General features: G+C 48.4%; 1 protein-coding gene, 1 long non-coding RNA gene and 1 pseudogene across 4 annotated transcripts in view; 1 reads left to right on the plus strand and 2 right to left on the minus strand.

Moving 5' to 3' along the window:
* Positions 1-395, minus strand: part of LOC150062756 (uridine phosphorylase 1-like) — a 123,609-nt pseudogene extending 123,214 nt beyond the window's left edge. The window contains exon 1 of the transcript XR_016535482.1: positions 260-395. The product of XR_016535482.1 is annotated as a uridine phosphorylase 1-like (transcript). The remainder of the gene's footprint in view (positions 1-259) is intronic.
* Positions 396-1,290: 895 nt separating this feature from the next.
* Positions 1,291-3,025, minus strand: LOC150062762 (uncharacterized). Of its 2 annotated transcripts, none has more exons than XR_016535486.1 (3): positions 2,765-3,025; positions 2,309-2,375; positions 1,291-1,318 (listed from the first exon to the last, which is right to left on the minus strand). It is a non-coding gene; the product is annotated as an uncharacterized LOC150062762 (long non-coding RNA). The 2 variants fall into 2 exon arrangements; XR_016535485.1 differs by lacking the exon at positions 1,291-1,318 and adding an exon at positions 1,526-1,657.
* Positions 3,026-4,355: 1,330 nt separating this feature from the next.
* Positions 4,356-7,959, plus strand: LOC150062763 (ral guanine nucleotide dissociation stimulator-like). The gene is made up of 9 exons (XM_090333091.1): positions 4,356-4,364; positions 4,578-4,793; positions 5,067-5,170; positions 5,577-5,640; positions 6,190-6,258; positions 6,649-6,738; positions 7,507-7,628; positions 7,751-7,808; positions 7,945-7,959. Exons 1-9 carry the CDS (start codon positions 4,356-4,358, stop codon positions 7,957-7,959), a joined length of 747 nt encoding a protein of 248 aa, XP_090189217.1.
* Positions 7,960-14,667: the final 6,708 nt, after the last annotated feature.

Below are 14,667 nucleotides of genomic sequence, written 5' to 3' on the forward strand. Positions count from 1 at the left end.
GGACTTTCTCTTTGCCTGAGTTCATGGCAGACACTCCCACATATGCATTTCTAAAGGAAAGCTTTTCAGGCTCTGAGGTGATTCACTGCAGAATGAGGAAGAGGAGGTTGGCACAATCCCATGTGAGAAATCCTGACCTTGCACACAGCCTGATTTGCAGGTGCTGCTCTGATCATTTGCTCACCACACCTGGGGCTAGATGATCAGATGTTACCATGATTCGTTCCACAATCTCTGAAATCTGAGTGCTGTAAATCACCTTTGCTGTGGCCATTGGCTGAGTGGGCAACTCCTGGGTTCCTTCTGTGCAGACAGGGAAGACACCCTCAGGTGTTGGAGGGCTGGATATCACCATGCGCATCTGCAGGAACAGGGAGGCCACACCAGAACCAGCGCAGTGCTGCATCGAGGGACACACGGCTCAGCTGCAAGAAGAAGTAAACTCAGTCCCAAAGCACACTTCTTCCAACTACGTTATTCCTCTGCCCTAGCACAGCAATGAAGAAATCATGAGGTAATATCAAATGAGGAGACACAGAGCCTCGAAAGAGGATTACTCATTTCCCACATCCATCACAGATTCATAAGATATATAAGTCCTTTTCACCCATAATTTCTTTTTTATTAAAGAATTTATTAACATTGTTTATTACATCATATTTCAAATGTCGTGTTTAACAAACATATATTTGGGAAGGGAATCTCTATATGCAATCACTGGCACATAGATTTTAGAACATAATTAAAATTAAACAGATTTGTATATCATAGATACATATTAATATATGTAGTAAAACATTATGTGTATAGAGTATATAGCCCATCATATATTTTTGTGTCTATGAAGTTATGTTTATTTCTCCAAGATCATGGCCTTAATCACCCCTAATTTCTCTGAGTTCTAATAATACATCAATAGTTCTCCACCTTGGATTTTATGCAACTTACGGGAACAAGTTTTATTATTGTGCCTCAATTAAGCAGTTTTAAGAAGCAGCCATAAAAGGGCTGTTTCCATTCTTTTTACTTCACAAAGCCAGAGTTCCTGTGGGCAATATGTTCACTGTGGCAGGGACACAAACATGATAAGGAAGGACAGCAGAGCCTCTGCCCCTGGAATCCTCCAAGATAGCCACTGAGGATAATGCACTCTCCTGGAACATCTCATAATCGAACAGGGAATTCTGTTTCAGTATTAAAATGGAAACCTCCTTTTAGGTGCCTGTGACTCACTTCAGTAAATTTAGTGACTCAGGGGCCAAAAATTTCATCCTCACATAAATAAGATACAAGCTGTTGTTCCAGATAGTCTTCCAGGCTGTTGGCATGAAAACAAAGTATTTCAGATGGACAAATCTTAAAGCTTCATATGTGTGACAAAGAGTAACTGCTTAAACAATCACAAATTAGGTGGAGAACAGCCCTTGGAATTAAAGCTGAATTGCTGGAATAGTACAGTATGTGAAATAACAGGACATTTAATCCAACATCTTATGTAGTGACTATACAAATGAATTATCTATTTCCATCTGTGCACGATGTGATGAAGATGTGATGAATGAGTAAACAAAGCTGAAGATAAAATGTGATGCTTTCAAGAAAACTTCCCATGCTGTGAGCAGATTGCAGAAAGCTTTTCCTTTCCTGTGAGGTTTGACTTGAAATAAAAGATGGTCAACAAATAACTATATGCTTGGCAAGTGGACATTTGGTTACGTTTACGTTTAGTGGATGATGGATGGACTGAAAAGTCAATTGCCCACAGTAGTTGGAAGTGTCATTAGTTCAAGCTTTGTGGTGACAGCTGAAAAATCTTGAGCTAGAGAGCGAGCTATGAGATGAGGGTAGCAAAGAAAGGTATCTGCTAGAGATGAGACATGGAAAAGGGGAGAAGTTTTGGTTTTCTTTCTTTTCTTTCCTTTTTCTTTTTTGTTGGTCGTGTGGCTACAATTCTGGACCTGGGTGCTGTCCCTGAGCTCTTCAGCTCAAGGTTACCACCCTATCCCTGGGCCTGAGCAATGTCCCTGAGCTCTTCAGCTCAAGACTACTGCCCTATCACTGAGCCACAGGCACACTGCCCATTGTTTATTCTAGTGATTAAGGAGAGATAAGATTCTCATGGGCTTAAGTGCCTGGCCTAGGTTTGATCCACGATTCTCAGATCTCAGCCTCCTGACTAGCTGGGATTTCAGTCATGAGCCACTCTGTCCCACTAGTCCAGAAGATGTGAGCAGCTTTGGTTGTAACAAGTCATGCAATAATGAACACTGCAGTTAAGTAATCTCTAGTAGTTGTTGTAGACACTTACCAGTATTTTCTTAATTTCATCCCCAACCTTCCTCTCCAAATGTGTACAAGAGTAGAATTTCATTATGCTGTGAAAGAGAAATGTAAATAAAATAAACACACGCGAAGAAAATGAAACTGTGCTTAGAAATTTTGTTTCAAGGAAGTATTCATCTCTTAAAGAAAAATAAACACACTTGGTAAATGAGCACAATGTCTTAGATGTAGGCGGCCAACATGATTCTGAGCATTCATTGCATCCTAGTCAACCATGGCCATAGATATCAAGGGGTGTGGTTTCAGTTCATGTTCCTCACATCCACAGGCCAAGTGGAGGTTCGGGGCCCGGGCCTGGTCCACGAAGAGGTCGTGGGACGGTTCAGAGGTGAAACCCAGTTGAGGAGGTGAGGTGACCTGGTCGGCGGAGGAGGATGGAGAGGCCAGGCAGGAGGGGTGGGGAGGACGGGACAGGGATCACCTCCTCTCCAGTCTATTCCACATCCTAGCACAGGAGGACCGCGTGGACGGCTCCAGAGGGAGGAAGGGGAGTCCAGGGCGGTGGGGACCCCCGCTGTCAGCCATGGAGACACTGGGCCTGCTGAGTCGTTATTTCTGGCTCCTCAGGGGAAGGGGCGGGGAGATCCCGGAGGAGCAGAGTGGACTTCCGGGGCGGGTCCTCCAGGGCCCAGGCCCAATCAATTCTCTAGCTAAGGACAGGGATTCCCTCCCCCTGCACAACTTTCAGATTCACCAGCCAAAACGACCAAACGTCGGTCATCTACCGGTGTACAAGGTTTCTGAGCAGTGGAGGAAGAATGAGGCCCCTCTGGGTTCTTATCTGTGTCCATTCAGCCTCAAGTGGATTCAGACTTTTCCATGACAGCTAATCCTGAAAGGACCTTCCAGAGCTGAGGGTGGCTCAGGCAACAAGGACCAACTGACCCTGGGGGAGAAGTCCCACAACAATGAGGCCCTGCAAGCCTTTCTTCCATAGGCCTGGGTTCTCTCAGCTATTTGCTGTAGTGTGGGAATGCTGCCAATGAACTACAATGACCACCTGCTTCTTGTGTGTGCACTGGTGCTCTGTGCATCAGGGCTGGGTCTGTGCCCTGCTCCCTCCTTTAGCTCTCTCCTAGGTTCCTTGTCTCCCTTTACTTAAGTCTCTATTTCCATAAAAACTTCTTGGCCTCCCCACAACCTATGCACTCATCCATTGAACCCTTATCATTCTGGGCTATGTGTTTAAAGAAGACCTGAGCGATTGTGTTGAGCAGGTCTTTCCACCCAGAGCCAGCAGCTGGGTGCCCATCCTCAGCCACTGTTTCCATAGGGTCCCACACCTCATGACAGCACAATCTGGTCTCAGTGTGTCAGCAGTCCCAAGTGGGCTGCTCAGGGACCTCTCCCCAACAGGAACTTACCAGATGCTGACATTCCTACTATCTCCCTGAGTTCACCACTCGGAAAATTTGAATCACTCTAACCTCTGTGTTGTTCTAGATGGACTTGGAGGCTTTTATGGTTAACAGCATGACTGATAGGGCACTTTAATTTCTGGAACAATGGTGATCATGGCAGTCATATAATTCCATCTCAAATCTGTTTATTTCTGATGTTTCATTCATCCTGCTCCTCAGCTTCTCACTTCATTTTTACCTAATCTCCTGGACGATTCTCCCTCCTCTGGCCTTCCCTGTCCCTCATGAACAGAGGTGCCCGCCATTTCTCTTGTCCCTATTCTGATTAGAAGGCTCTCGTGTGCGCCTTATTTGTGTGCCTCCTTGTCCCATCCCACTTTTTGACAATATACAATGAGGATTTTGTAAGCACACTTTGTATTTCTCCCCTTTTTCCTTAAATCTTCTATTGTGACAAAAAAAACTCTCACAAGATATTCTATAGGAATAAGCCATGGATATATTCCCATAATTCCTTAGCATCCACATATTTACCCATACTTTCAAGTTCCTCACAAATATCAACCTCTTACTATTTGATTTTAGTTGACAGGGTTTCCATTTCTTTACATTACTATGTAACTTAGAAACATTTTTGTCATTCAGGGCTCAATGAAATTGGTAAATCCCTGCGCTTCTCCCTATGCACTCAAGCTGTTTTTATAGAGAGATATATGCCAGGGGCTCTCAGAGGTCCAGGAAGGAGCATGGAGACACACCTAGACATGCACCTCTGCTTCCTGAGACCCAGTGTCTAGACCTGCCTCACATGCCAGGCAGAGCCTCTGGAGGCCTCAGGCAGAGTCCCACTGACCATTTCTTTTCCCTTTCCAGAGGCTCTTCAAAGAGCTCAAACCTTACCATTGTTTGAACTACGTGTATTCCTATCTGGATAAGAAGTGTCAGGAGCTCCTGGCACCTACAGTGCTGGCCATTTTACAGCTTTGTGAACAAATTGAAACATGTGTCATTACAAAATCCTTCTTGGACCACAGCGCTGAGGCAGCAGACAGGGCAGAAGTCTTGGAGCACTGGATTGAGGTGGCATTGGTATGCTGCAGGAGGGGCCTGGGACCCTTCTTCCCTCTCCCATCCCGACCAGCAGGCTGCCTGCTCACTCACAGCTGCTGCCTGAGTCCCCAAACCCCTCCTCAGGCTCTGCCCAGCTTCCTGCCATGTGGCCTCCTGCTCTGCTTCCTCTAGGATGGAGTCATCTCCCCAGGCTCCCTAGCATTCATCCCAGTAACCAAGGTGGAGCCCTAGGGTCAAAGCAGGACCCCGGGGGCTGCTCCAGGGCTCACCTCACACATTCCTCATCTCTAGGAGAGCCACCACCTCAAAAACGCCATCTCCGTGTGTGCCATCTTATCTGCCCTGCAGAGCAGTGCCCTGCAAGGCCTGAAGCAAACATGGAGAGCTGTTTCCAGGTGGGTGTGCCTTGTTCCTGGGCAAGTGAAGTTTGGTCAGCCTAACACCCCTCCTCCAGGAGCCCCGGGACACTGCAGCTGCACAACTCAGATATGTGGGAACTTGATAGGACTTGCCTGCTAGGATCAGCTTCCTCTCCAGGCACACAAGGCCCAAGGCCACAGGGGACTCTTGACACACTGAGGCCATCCAGTCTTTAGAAGCTCTTCCAAAGGAAACCACTCTGGTCTTTGGCCCCTAGCCTCACAATGCTCTGCTCAACTCCAGGTGACCTAAGTGTCATGGTGGAGCCACATGCAAAGCTCTTCTCCATTAGGATGAAATCTGCCTCAACTTGAAAATCCACTGCCTCTCTTCCTCTCCCTCCCTCTACCATCTCTCACCTTGTCTCTGCCCCTCCTCCAGGGGGAGCCTTGAGGTATGGCAGGAGCTGAGGAAGATCTATTCGATGGAGAAACACTACAAGGTGGTATGAGCGCAGGAAGAAGTTTACTCCAGAGGAGGGAGGGCGAGGAAATCCTCCCTGATGGGGTTTCCAAAAGTTCTAGTAGGCATCATGTGGGAATTTAGGATGAGTCATGGGAAGGCTGGAAGCATGGGTTCTGTGCTGGGGTAAAGGGCAGATTAGGTGGAGAACCAGTGACTCCCCCTTGCTTGGCAGTGCAGTGGAGTGAGTGCAGGCCAGGAGGCATCCTGGGTGTGTGAGGAGGGGAGGAACTGTCAGGATGGGGAATCTCCAGCTTCGTCCTTGTGGCAGGTCTGTGATGGGGCTGCCTCCTCTCCACCCAGCCAGCCTCACACCCAGAATCTCAGCACCAGACCAAATAGCAGCATCCCCTTGGGCTGCTGCAAATGTCCACACTCAACCTTGCAGACAGGCCTTCCCATGTGCTCTGATATGCCCAGGAAGAGTGATGATGGTCACTGGGAACCTGACATCCCACGACCCCAGGAAAGCAGGGAAGGTGGAGGGTTGAGTGAGCTGACAGTCTTCTAACTGCATGCTATATCCTACCAGGGCCCACAGTCCACACGGATGGCCTTCTGGAGCAAACTCAAGAGAGGCCTAGGAACGCAGAAGGAACTGGTGAGTGTGCATGCCTGAGGCAAGAGACTCCCCAGCAGGAGAGGACAGGGCTCCCACAGCCACACACAGTGATGAACCCCCTTCATTCCTGACCTCTGCCCATTCCTGCATATTGCAGGAAGGAGCTGCATCCAACAGATGTCTCTCATGGAGCTGAGAAATAAATCTTGCCCATCTGTCAAGTGTGCCAGCCTAGGATTGCACCAGACCCAGACTGATCCCCACTTGCAGGGCTGAGGGCTTGGGTAGGAGTGGAGGGTGGATCCTTGGGGAAGGAGCCTGTTATGCCCTAAGAAGTTCTCCTGGCTGGCACCATGGCACTGGGGTAAGTCCGGTGGGACTAAGCAGGAGCCTAAGTGAACTCTTATTTTTCACCACCCAATACCATAGGACTACTCCGAGGGCACAGTCCCTTACCTCGGCACCATCCTCAACCACTTGGCCTCACTACACCACCATAAGGACAAGGACTCCAAGAATGTGAGTGAGCCAGGGGACCAGGCATGGGGAATCAGATAGGAGAAGAAGAGCCTCTGGATGCCCCTGGAGCTCCAGCAAGAGGCCGAGTTCTCCCCAGCTTCAGGCATCCAAGCAGTTTGCCCCTGGCAAACTGCCAGCCTTCAGTGCTGCTCATGACTTGGGCCCATTTCTCCGTGGGTAGTGGGGCAGGGTGGGAGTGTGACAGCAGGTCCTCAAGGTGACCTAGCATGTGGGAAGAGCCCGTGCTTGTCCCTAGGAGCCTGAGTCTCTGCAGGGTGCATTGAGAGTTGAGAAGAACAGTCAGATCCCTGTCCTCAGGCCCCCTGTCCCTGCCCTAGACTGAGAGCAACCCTAGTCCAAGTATGGACCCATGCTGCCCTCTGCTGACCTACCTCGGTAGGTGCAAAGTGGCAAGGCAGCCTTGAGCTGCAAGCACCATTTGCTAAGCATGGTGGCTCTCTGGTTTGCAGGGCAAGTGGATACACATGCAAAGAAGAAGAGAGGTGAGGAGATGAAGCCTCCCAGCACAGGGAGGCCAGCTGTGCAGGCCCTTGGTCCTTCTTTTTCTCTGAAGGTGGCAATATTTGGACAGAGGACAAGAGAAGGGGGCCTGTGGGGGGAGCTATGGGTTGGGCCCTGGATCACAGCAGGGAATGAGCAAGAGACTGAGTTAGAGAGAGAAGAGCGACCCAGGTAAGGAACCACATATTTAGCATGGTGCCCCCTCCACTGTGCACGCCAGTGAGCATCCTGTTCTCCTTCCCCCAGGACTTCAAGGTAATGGCACTGCTTAGGGAACCGCAGGGCGCGTGTCAGGAGCTCCACGTAGTTCCTGAGGGGAACATTTTGTCATGGTTCACGAATCTGAAACGCCTGAGCCCATCTGAAAGGTGAGCTGGGGCACACAGAGGGGGCAGCACACATGGGGCCTATGGAACCCCAAGTTCCCAGGGGACCTGGGATGGAGCCCCAGTGTTGGCCCTGCTTTGCTCACAACTCCTTCCTTTCTTAGCTGCAAGCTGTGCCAGGAGCTGGAGCCTCCCAGCAAGCCAGTTTCCTGCGCAGGAAGAGTAAGAAGAGCTTGGTCCAGAGGAAGCCCTCAAAAGAGTAAGCAGAGGGACCCACAGGGCAAGGGACTCCCCGGCTGTGAGTGGTGGGAGAGTGAGCCCCAGAAGCTGGGGCTGCATCCCGCCCTCTTCCACACAGCCACCTTGGGACTGAGCTGTGTGGCCTCAGCTCTGCCCACATCCCTTTCTTCCTTGGTTCCCATGGTGGTTCCCAGAGAATGGGCTAATGGGCTACCTGGAACTGAGAAGAATCATGAAAGCTGCCTCAGGCTCAGGGCACACTAGGGTCTGGGGCCAACATGGCTGCCCGGGGAGGCCCTGGGATTTAGGTAGGCCCTCCATTCAGTCACCAGGCTTCATCCAAAGAGTTCAACAGCCATGGCAGCTCCCAGTGAAGACCAGTGAAGAAGTCAGCATCAGAAATGTCAGCCACGAAATCTCTGGACATTTAGGCTTGCATACTTTATCGTGGATACCATTCTGTATCCGACATAACCAGCCCTAAGATTGACTCCCAATATGAGGAGATCTGGTGGTTCATGATCCCTCAGCTCTCTAGGAGAGCTGGGCATGAAGGATAACATTAGTTTGCACTCTCTACATCCAAGTTGCCAGCTCAAACTTTGCTGTGGACTTCAACCAAGCTAGTAGCATTATCTGATGCATTCTTGGAAAATTGCAAATTTTCCCTTTTCGGGATTGAGGGGGTGGGTTGTGGTTTATTCTAATTAAAACTTTTAAGTGGAAACACTGTGAGTCTATAAAAGCCATTTCTCTAGGAGAGCAAGTTTGCTGTGGTTATTTGTCTTTGCCTGAGTTCATGGTAGACCCTTGCACATATTCTATTTTATGATGAAGTCTTTTCTGCCTTTGAGAGGTCATTTATTGTAGAATGGGGAAGATCATTTTTCCCCGGCCCATGTCAGGCATGCTGACCTTGCACAGAGTCTGAATCCAAGGTTGAGGCCTTGAGCCTGTGTCTCTCATCACCTTGGGCCAGACTTTCAGGTGTTATCATGGGCCATTCCAGGATCTATGAAATCTGAGTGTTGAAATATCTTTGCTGCAGCCCCTGAGTTCCTTCTGTGCAGGCAAGGAAGCCACCCTCAGGTGCAGGGAGAAGCTGGATATCACAATGTGCATCTGCAGGAAAAGGGAGACCACAGCAGAGCCAGGGCAGTGCAGCAGCGAGGGACACACTGCTCAAATGCAAGAAGAGGTAAATTCACCCAATCCAAAATCACACTTCTTCCAAATCAGGTATATTCCTCAAACCCTAAGCACACTGATGTAGGAAAATACAAGGCACCATGCAGATGAGCCGACAGAGCACAGAGAGAGCATAAAGTCACATGCCCGTGCCACTCAGTAGGTTCTTTAGGTTATTAAACATTCTCTTTGCAGGGCTGGGAGTTTGGCTTAGTGGTACAGTGCCTGTCTGGCATGGGTTCCAGTCCTCAGTACCACATACATTTGAAAAAGCCAGAAGTGGTGCTGTGGCTCAGGTGGCCGAGCTCTAGCCTCGAGCCACATCCTGACTGCATAGTGGAAGAAGGGGAAGTCCCACCCCACCCCCCAAGTGATGGGCCTCCCTGATGTCTGAGAGTCAGGGGTAGGGACCTGGATGGTAGGTTACCGGACCTGTCAGTCTTGTGTCTTGAACTTGGGACTCTCCAGGGTCCTGTGACCTTGTCCTCTGACCTGAACCTATTTCTTGATCAGACAGCTCAGCAGCCATTAAGCCAGGTCTCATGTACTGTACCCCACCTCCTGGCTCTCCTCAAATCAACAAGGTGTCCCACTTCAACTCTCTACTGGGTTGATGTGCGTGGTTGCTATTGGTTTTCTGCTCTTTCCTCTTTTATGGCACGGTTTTCATACAGTGTTAAGTATACCAGCTAGCAAAGCTGCTGTTCATTTTGACAGGAATCTGCCTGCAGATGCCAGCTTTTTCATTAAAGACTCTCAATTTGATCTCTCCAAATGTCGTGTGTAGGGCTGGGGGTTTGGCCTAGTGGTAGAGTGCTTGCAGATCATGCCCAAAGACTGGGTTTAATGCCTTCGTACCACATACAAAGAAAAAAGCCAGAAGTGGCTCTGTGGCTCAAGTGGTAGAGCTCTAGCCTTAAGAAAGCCCAAGCCAAAAGTGTGATTTGTAAGCTGGGAATATGGCTTAGCATGATAGAGTGCTTACCTAGCATGCATGATGCCCCACATAATGCACCACATTAACAGAAAAGGCTGGAAGTGCTACCCTTGAGCACATGCTGCTCAGGAACAGGGCTTAGGCCCTGAGTTCAAGCCCAAGGACTGACAAAAAATAGGACAAAGAGAAAGTGGCTTCTCTGCATCTTGCCTACTGGATTAACCTTACAACATTACCCCTCCTACTACCTGGTCACAGAACACATCCAGCCTCTTTCATTCTAGATCCTTTCTAGATCCTCACTGAAGACAATGTATTTTGTCTACGGATGCAAATTTTCCTCAGGAGTTAAATAAAAATGACCTTGTATTTAAAGGGAAGAGAAATCAAATCACAAGGAAGACAAAGCCTTGCCAATCTTTGATTCTGAACATAATCTTCCTTTGTCCTGACAGTACTATACTATATTCACCACTGTAATTATATTTATATTAAAAGAGTGCCATCTGGACCCTTAGCTGCCAATGAACATTCTTACGTTACCACATTCAGGACAAACTTTATTTCTAATTAGAGCCCAGGTGTAGAATAAAAGAGTTCCTCAACTCCACATATTCATTTACTCAGGATAGGCACTGATTTGGCTTAAGACTTTTTTTCCTCTTGGAAAATATCCTATCTGAAAATATTCATATAGCAAATAAAGCTACTGGTTTTTGTTTTGATTTGTGTGCTGTAGGGGATAAGGAGATGCATTCCCTTAATAGTTCTATCAGTAGAAGCTAAAGATCCTAGAGGTACAAATAAAGGGGGAAATGTAGCAGAGCCTTCTGAATAAGGACACGGCAACCAGGCCAGGATGCAAATGCTGCTGTCTTCATCTAGGAGATGCTACTGTGGGCTACAGTCCCTACCAACCTTTCACACCTTTCTTGAGGTCTTCCCTATACTCTGGTGAGGTGGCCATTGGTGTCTTCATCTTGTGTGTCCCTGCCAGCTCACACACCTTTCCAGGAGCTGAAGTGCTTTAGCTGATGACCCATTCATTTGTCAGGCCAAGGAGGGAAGTGTTGCAAAGGCTGAGGGAACTTCCTGCACAGCCCTTCCTTCCCATTCACACTGTGGCTCTGCCGTCTGCACATAGTGTACTAAAGCCCAGACAAGTTGCCTTACCTCCACGTTGTATCCTTGTTCCCCCATTATCAGTATGAGTGAATCATTGTAGAGGCCTGTACATGAACTATAATAAAGTAATGAGAAATCAAGGATCTAGTCAAACTTTTGGTTTGAGTTCTGTGTGTGTATGTGTGTGTTGGTCTTGGACTTGAACTCAGAGCCTAGGCAGTGTTCCTTTTTTCTTTTTCCAGAACTGGGCTTGGGCTCAGGGCCTGAACACTGTCCTTGGACTTTCTCAAGGCTAGAGCTCTACCACTTGAGCCTCAGCACCACTTCCAGCTTTTTTCTATGTATGTGGTACCGAGGAATTGAACCCGGGTCTTTGTGCATGCTAGGCAAGCACTCTACCACTAGCCCAACCCCCGGCCCCAAGGCACTGTTCCTTTTGCTCAAGGCTAGCACTGTTCCTCTTGACACACAGCTCAAAGTTCAGGGGTTTTTGGGTGGCTAATTGGAAATGTCTCACCTGCCAGGCTGGCTGGAAACCAAGATCCTCACAACTCAGCCTACTGAACTGCTAGGGTGACAGGCGTGACACAGGCACCAGACACAAGCTAAATTTGAATAGCGGTTGCATTTGATTCTTGCATAGTCTGGGAGAGTATATTCAGCCTGCCCACAGAGGATGTATCTTAGACGACCATGCTCTCACTCTTGGTACTGGGGTGGCCCTCTCTGCACTCTGGCTGTCACTGTCCCATGTTTGCTGCTCATACATCTTCCCCTTCACAAAGTGACCTTCCAGCATTTGTCAGATGTCCACCCATCTTTCAATAGGACCCCACACATGAGAGCTGAGAGGTCTTGTGTCTGGGACACAAGAACTTAGTCGATTGCCTTCCATAACATTTGGGTCTCCGTCTCCTGTTTCACTGGGAGGTCATGAACTGAATGGAACTGCTCTGAAGGGAAGAAGGGAAAGGAAATCCTCTCCATTCATGTCTAGTATCTCATGGAATCTTGCTCCATAGTAAGCCATCAGTGGGAATAAATGAACACATAAGTCCATCCATCTGACATGGAAGTCATTTTCTTTGTGGTATATGTTCTCCCAAATTAATCAAAGTAGGATATGAAATAGAAATTGAACAGTCAGGTAATCCCATGTACGGAGACAGTAATTTGGAACCAGAGAATGAGGGATTTGGAGACCTGAAGGATCACACTTTGAGGGAGCCTGGAAAAAAAACTGTAGTGAGACCTTGTCTCCATGAAAAACCAAGTTGAGTAGGGTCTTGGATGTCTGCTCTGAGGGTAGAATGTGATCTCAGCCTCCTAAAGCATGGGCCACCAGCCCACACTCCAAACCACACAAAAGGAGACTTTGCACATCCGTTTGGATGGACAGATCTGGGGACAGCTTGTCTCTGAGCCTCAGGCTTTTCCCAGACTCTTCTTGATGAAGTAGCTCACCAGCTGCTGTGGCCTCTGCTGGTACTCAGCAAGCCCCTCCTGAGGGCTGCTGATCTGGTCCCCCTGCAGGCGGTCCAGGAGGGTGACACACACCACTGCAGCTGCCAAACACAAAGACCATGTCAACCCCAAGTGCCAGATCTCTAGCTTCATTCACAAGAATCAGACCAAGCAGGGAGCAGGGAGCCTCAGCCTGTGCATGCCCTAGGCAAGTCTGCTCTGTCCACTCTGACTCAGGAGAGGATGGGGGATGAAGCAAGCAGGGAAAGCAGCATGGTTGGCTCAGGAACTCTAGAAGCTCTGCCCTTACAAAGAGCACCTTGCCCTAGGTCTCACCCACCTCTTTCCTCACTTCTAACAGAAAAGTCCTACTAGGCCTGGGGCAGTGGCTTACACCTGTCATCCTAGCTACTTGGGAGATGGAGATGAGGAGAAAAATGGTTCAGAGCCAACAGGGTAGAGTTACAAGATCTCATCTCAACCAACAAGTTGTGGGGTTTCACGGCTACACTCCCAGTTACAAGATAGGTAGAGATGGCAATGCAAAGTGGCCTGGCCAAACTGCAGACTCTATCTGAAATATACACACAGCAAGAAAAAGGACGGGAGCATGGCTCACTTGGCAGTGCCCCTACATGGCAAGATAAGGCATGAAACTCTGAGTACATACCTTAGCCTATCACAAGGAAATAAGTTCATGCCTGAGCCAATTCCAAGGCAGGCTCTCACCTGTTCTGTACAGCCTAGAAGGCTAAGGTGATTTGACCAAGGGAATTCTGGGAGGGAAGCTGTTCTAGAAGAACTCCACATTCAAAGGCCAGAGAGCACTGAAGGCCAAGCCATTGGCAGGCTCAGGGCACCTTACTGGCCAGCAAGCCGGTATCACATCTATATAGTCCCCTTGCTCAGGTCTGCAGCACACTTCCGTAGCTTCTGCACCAGCTGCTCATCCAGGTTGGTACTTCGAATGACCCGTTTCCCCAGGACAAGCTGCTCAAACTCCAGCTTGAAGCAGGCATCCACTGCCTGCCTGGTAATGACCACGGCGCCAGGCTCCAGACTTGGTGAAGAAGCAGATGTTCACAGCTGTGCTGGAGGCTCAGGCAGGGCACAGCACAGATCAGGGAGAAAAGACCAGGATGCATCACAACTCGCAATCCTAACAACTTAGGAGAATGAGATAGGACGATCATCCTGCAAAGCCAGCTGGGGCAGATAACAAACTACAAGTGGAGGTGGGGCTCAAGTAGTAGATTGCCATCCTGAAGAAAATAAAAAGCCAAGTGAGAGTTCAAGGCCCGAGTTCAAGCTCCAGTACCAGAACAAAAGTAATTGAATGAATGAATGAATGCTCTTTTAAATGATCAATTTACGTGCAAACCCTGAAGAAAACATACCAAAGCTCTAAGAAGTGTTGGAAATACCCAGGAATCTTTGAACATCTTCTCAGAAGTATGTCTTCTAATCCTTACTGTTTTCTTCATTGGGGAGTGGCACTGTGGCTCAAGGGTGATAACCTTGAACTGAAGAGCTCAGGGCCCAGGCCTAGAGTTCAAGTCCCATGACCAACAACACAACCCCCCCCCCAAATGGAATATTCTCTGGTTTCTCATTAGATCATATAAATGTTTCACCTTTTATTATTTTCTTCATTGCCTGGCACTCCTCCATGTAGGTAATCATCAGTGCTTAGTTCTTTATTAAGTCAGTGTTTGTAAGCCGAGTATCCTAAACTCCATGCATCCTAAAGCTACCTTCACTAGAGCCAACTTCTGACCAAGCTGCTTATCCTCTATCACTGCGGCACTGTTAGGTTTCATTGTGTCCCAGGTCTTGAGCAAATCCTTCCAGAGTATTTTCAAGTTCATAAGTGTGTTATTCTGTCCCTTGTTTTGTTCTGTAGTAATTTTATATGGGATCTAAACAGTGTTCTGGAATGAATGCATGTCTCTAACTTGGATTTTCAAATCCTACTCAGTCCCCAAGGCAAGGAGGGCTTTTGCAGTTTCTGGATGTGGGTACGTGACAGAAAGTCAAGTCCTCGTGAACAGGATTAATGCACTTATAGAAAAACAATTCCCAGGTGGGGCACCAGTGACGTCTGCATTCCTAGCTATTCAGCAGACC

Source organism: Megascapheus bottae, chromosome 5 (assembly GCF_031878675.1).
Source record: "Megascapheus bottae isolate mThoBot1 chromosome 5, mThoBot2.hap1, whole genome shotgun sequence".
Lineage (NCBI taxonomy): Eukaryota > Metazoa > Chordata > Mammalia > Rodentia > Geomyidae > Megascapheus > Megascapheus bottae.

Coding starts and splice junctions, on each gene's coding strand:
- LOC150062763 (XM_090333091.1), top strand. Junction 6,259..6,648: donor TAGGAACGCAGAAGGAACTG/GTGAGTGTGCAT, acceptor CCAATACCATAG/GACTACTCCGAGGGCACAGT. Junction 7,629..7,750: donor CGCCTGAGCCCATCTGAAAG/GTGAGCTGGGGC, acceptor TTCCTTTCTTAG/CTGCAAGCTGTGCCAGGAGC.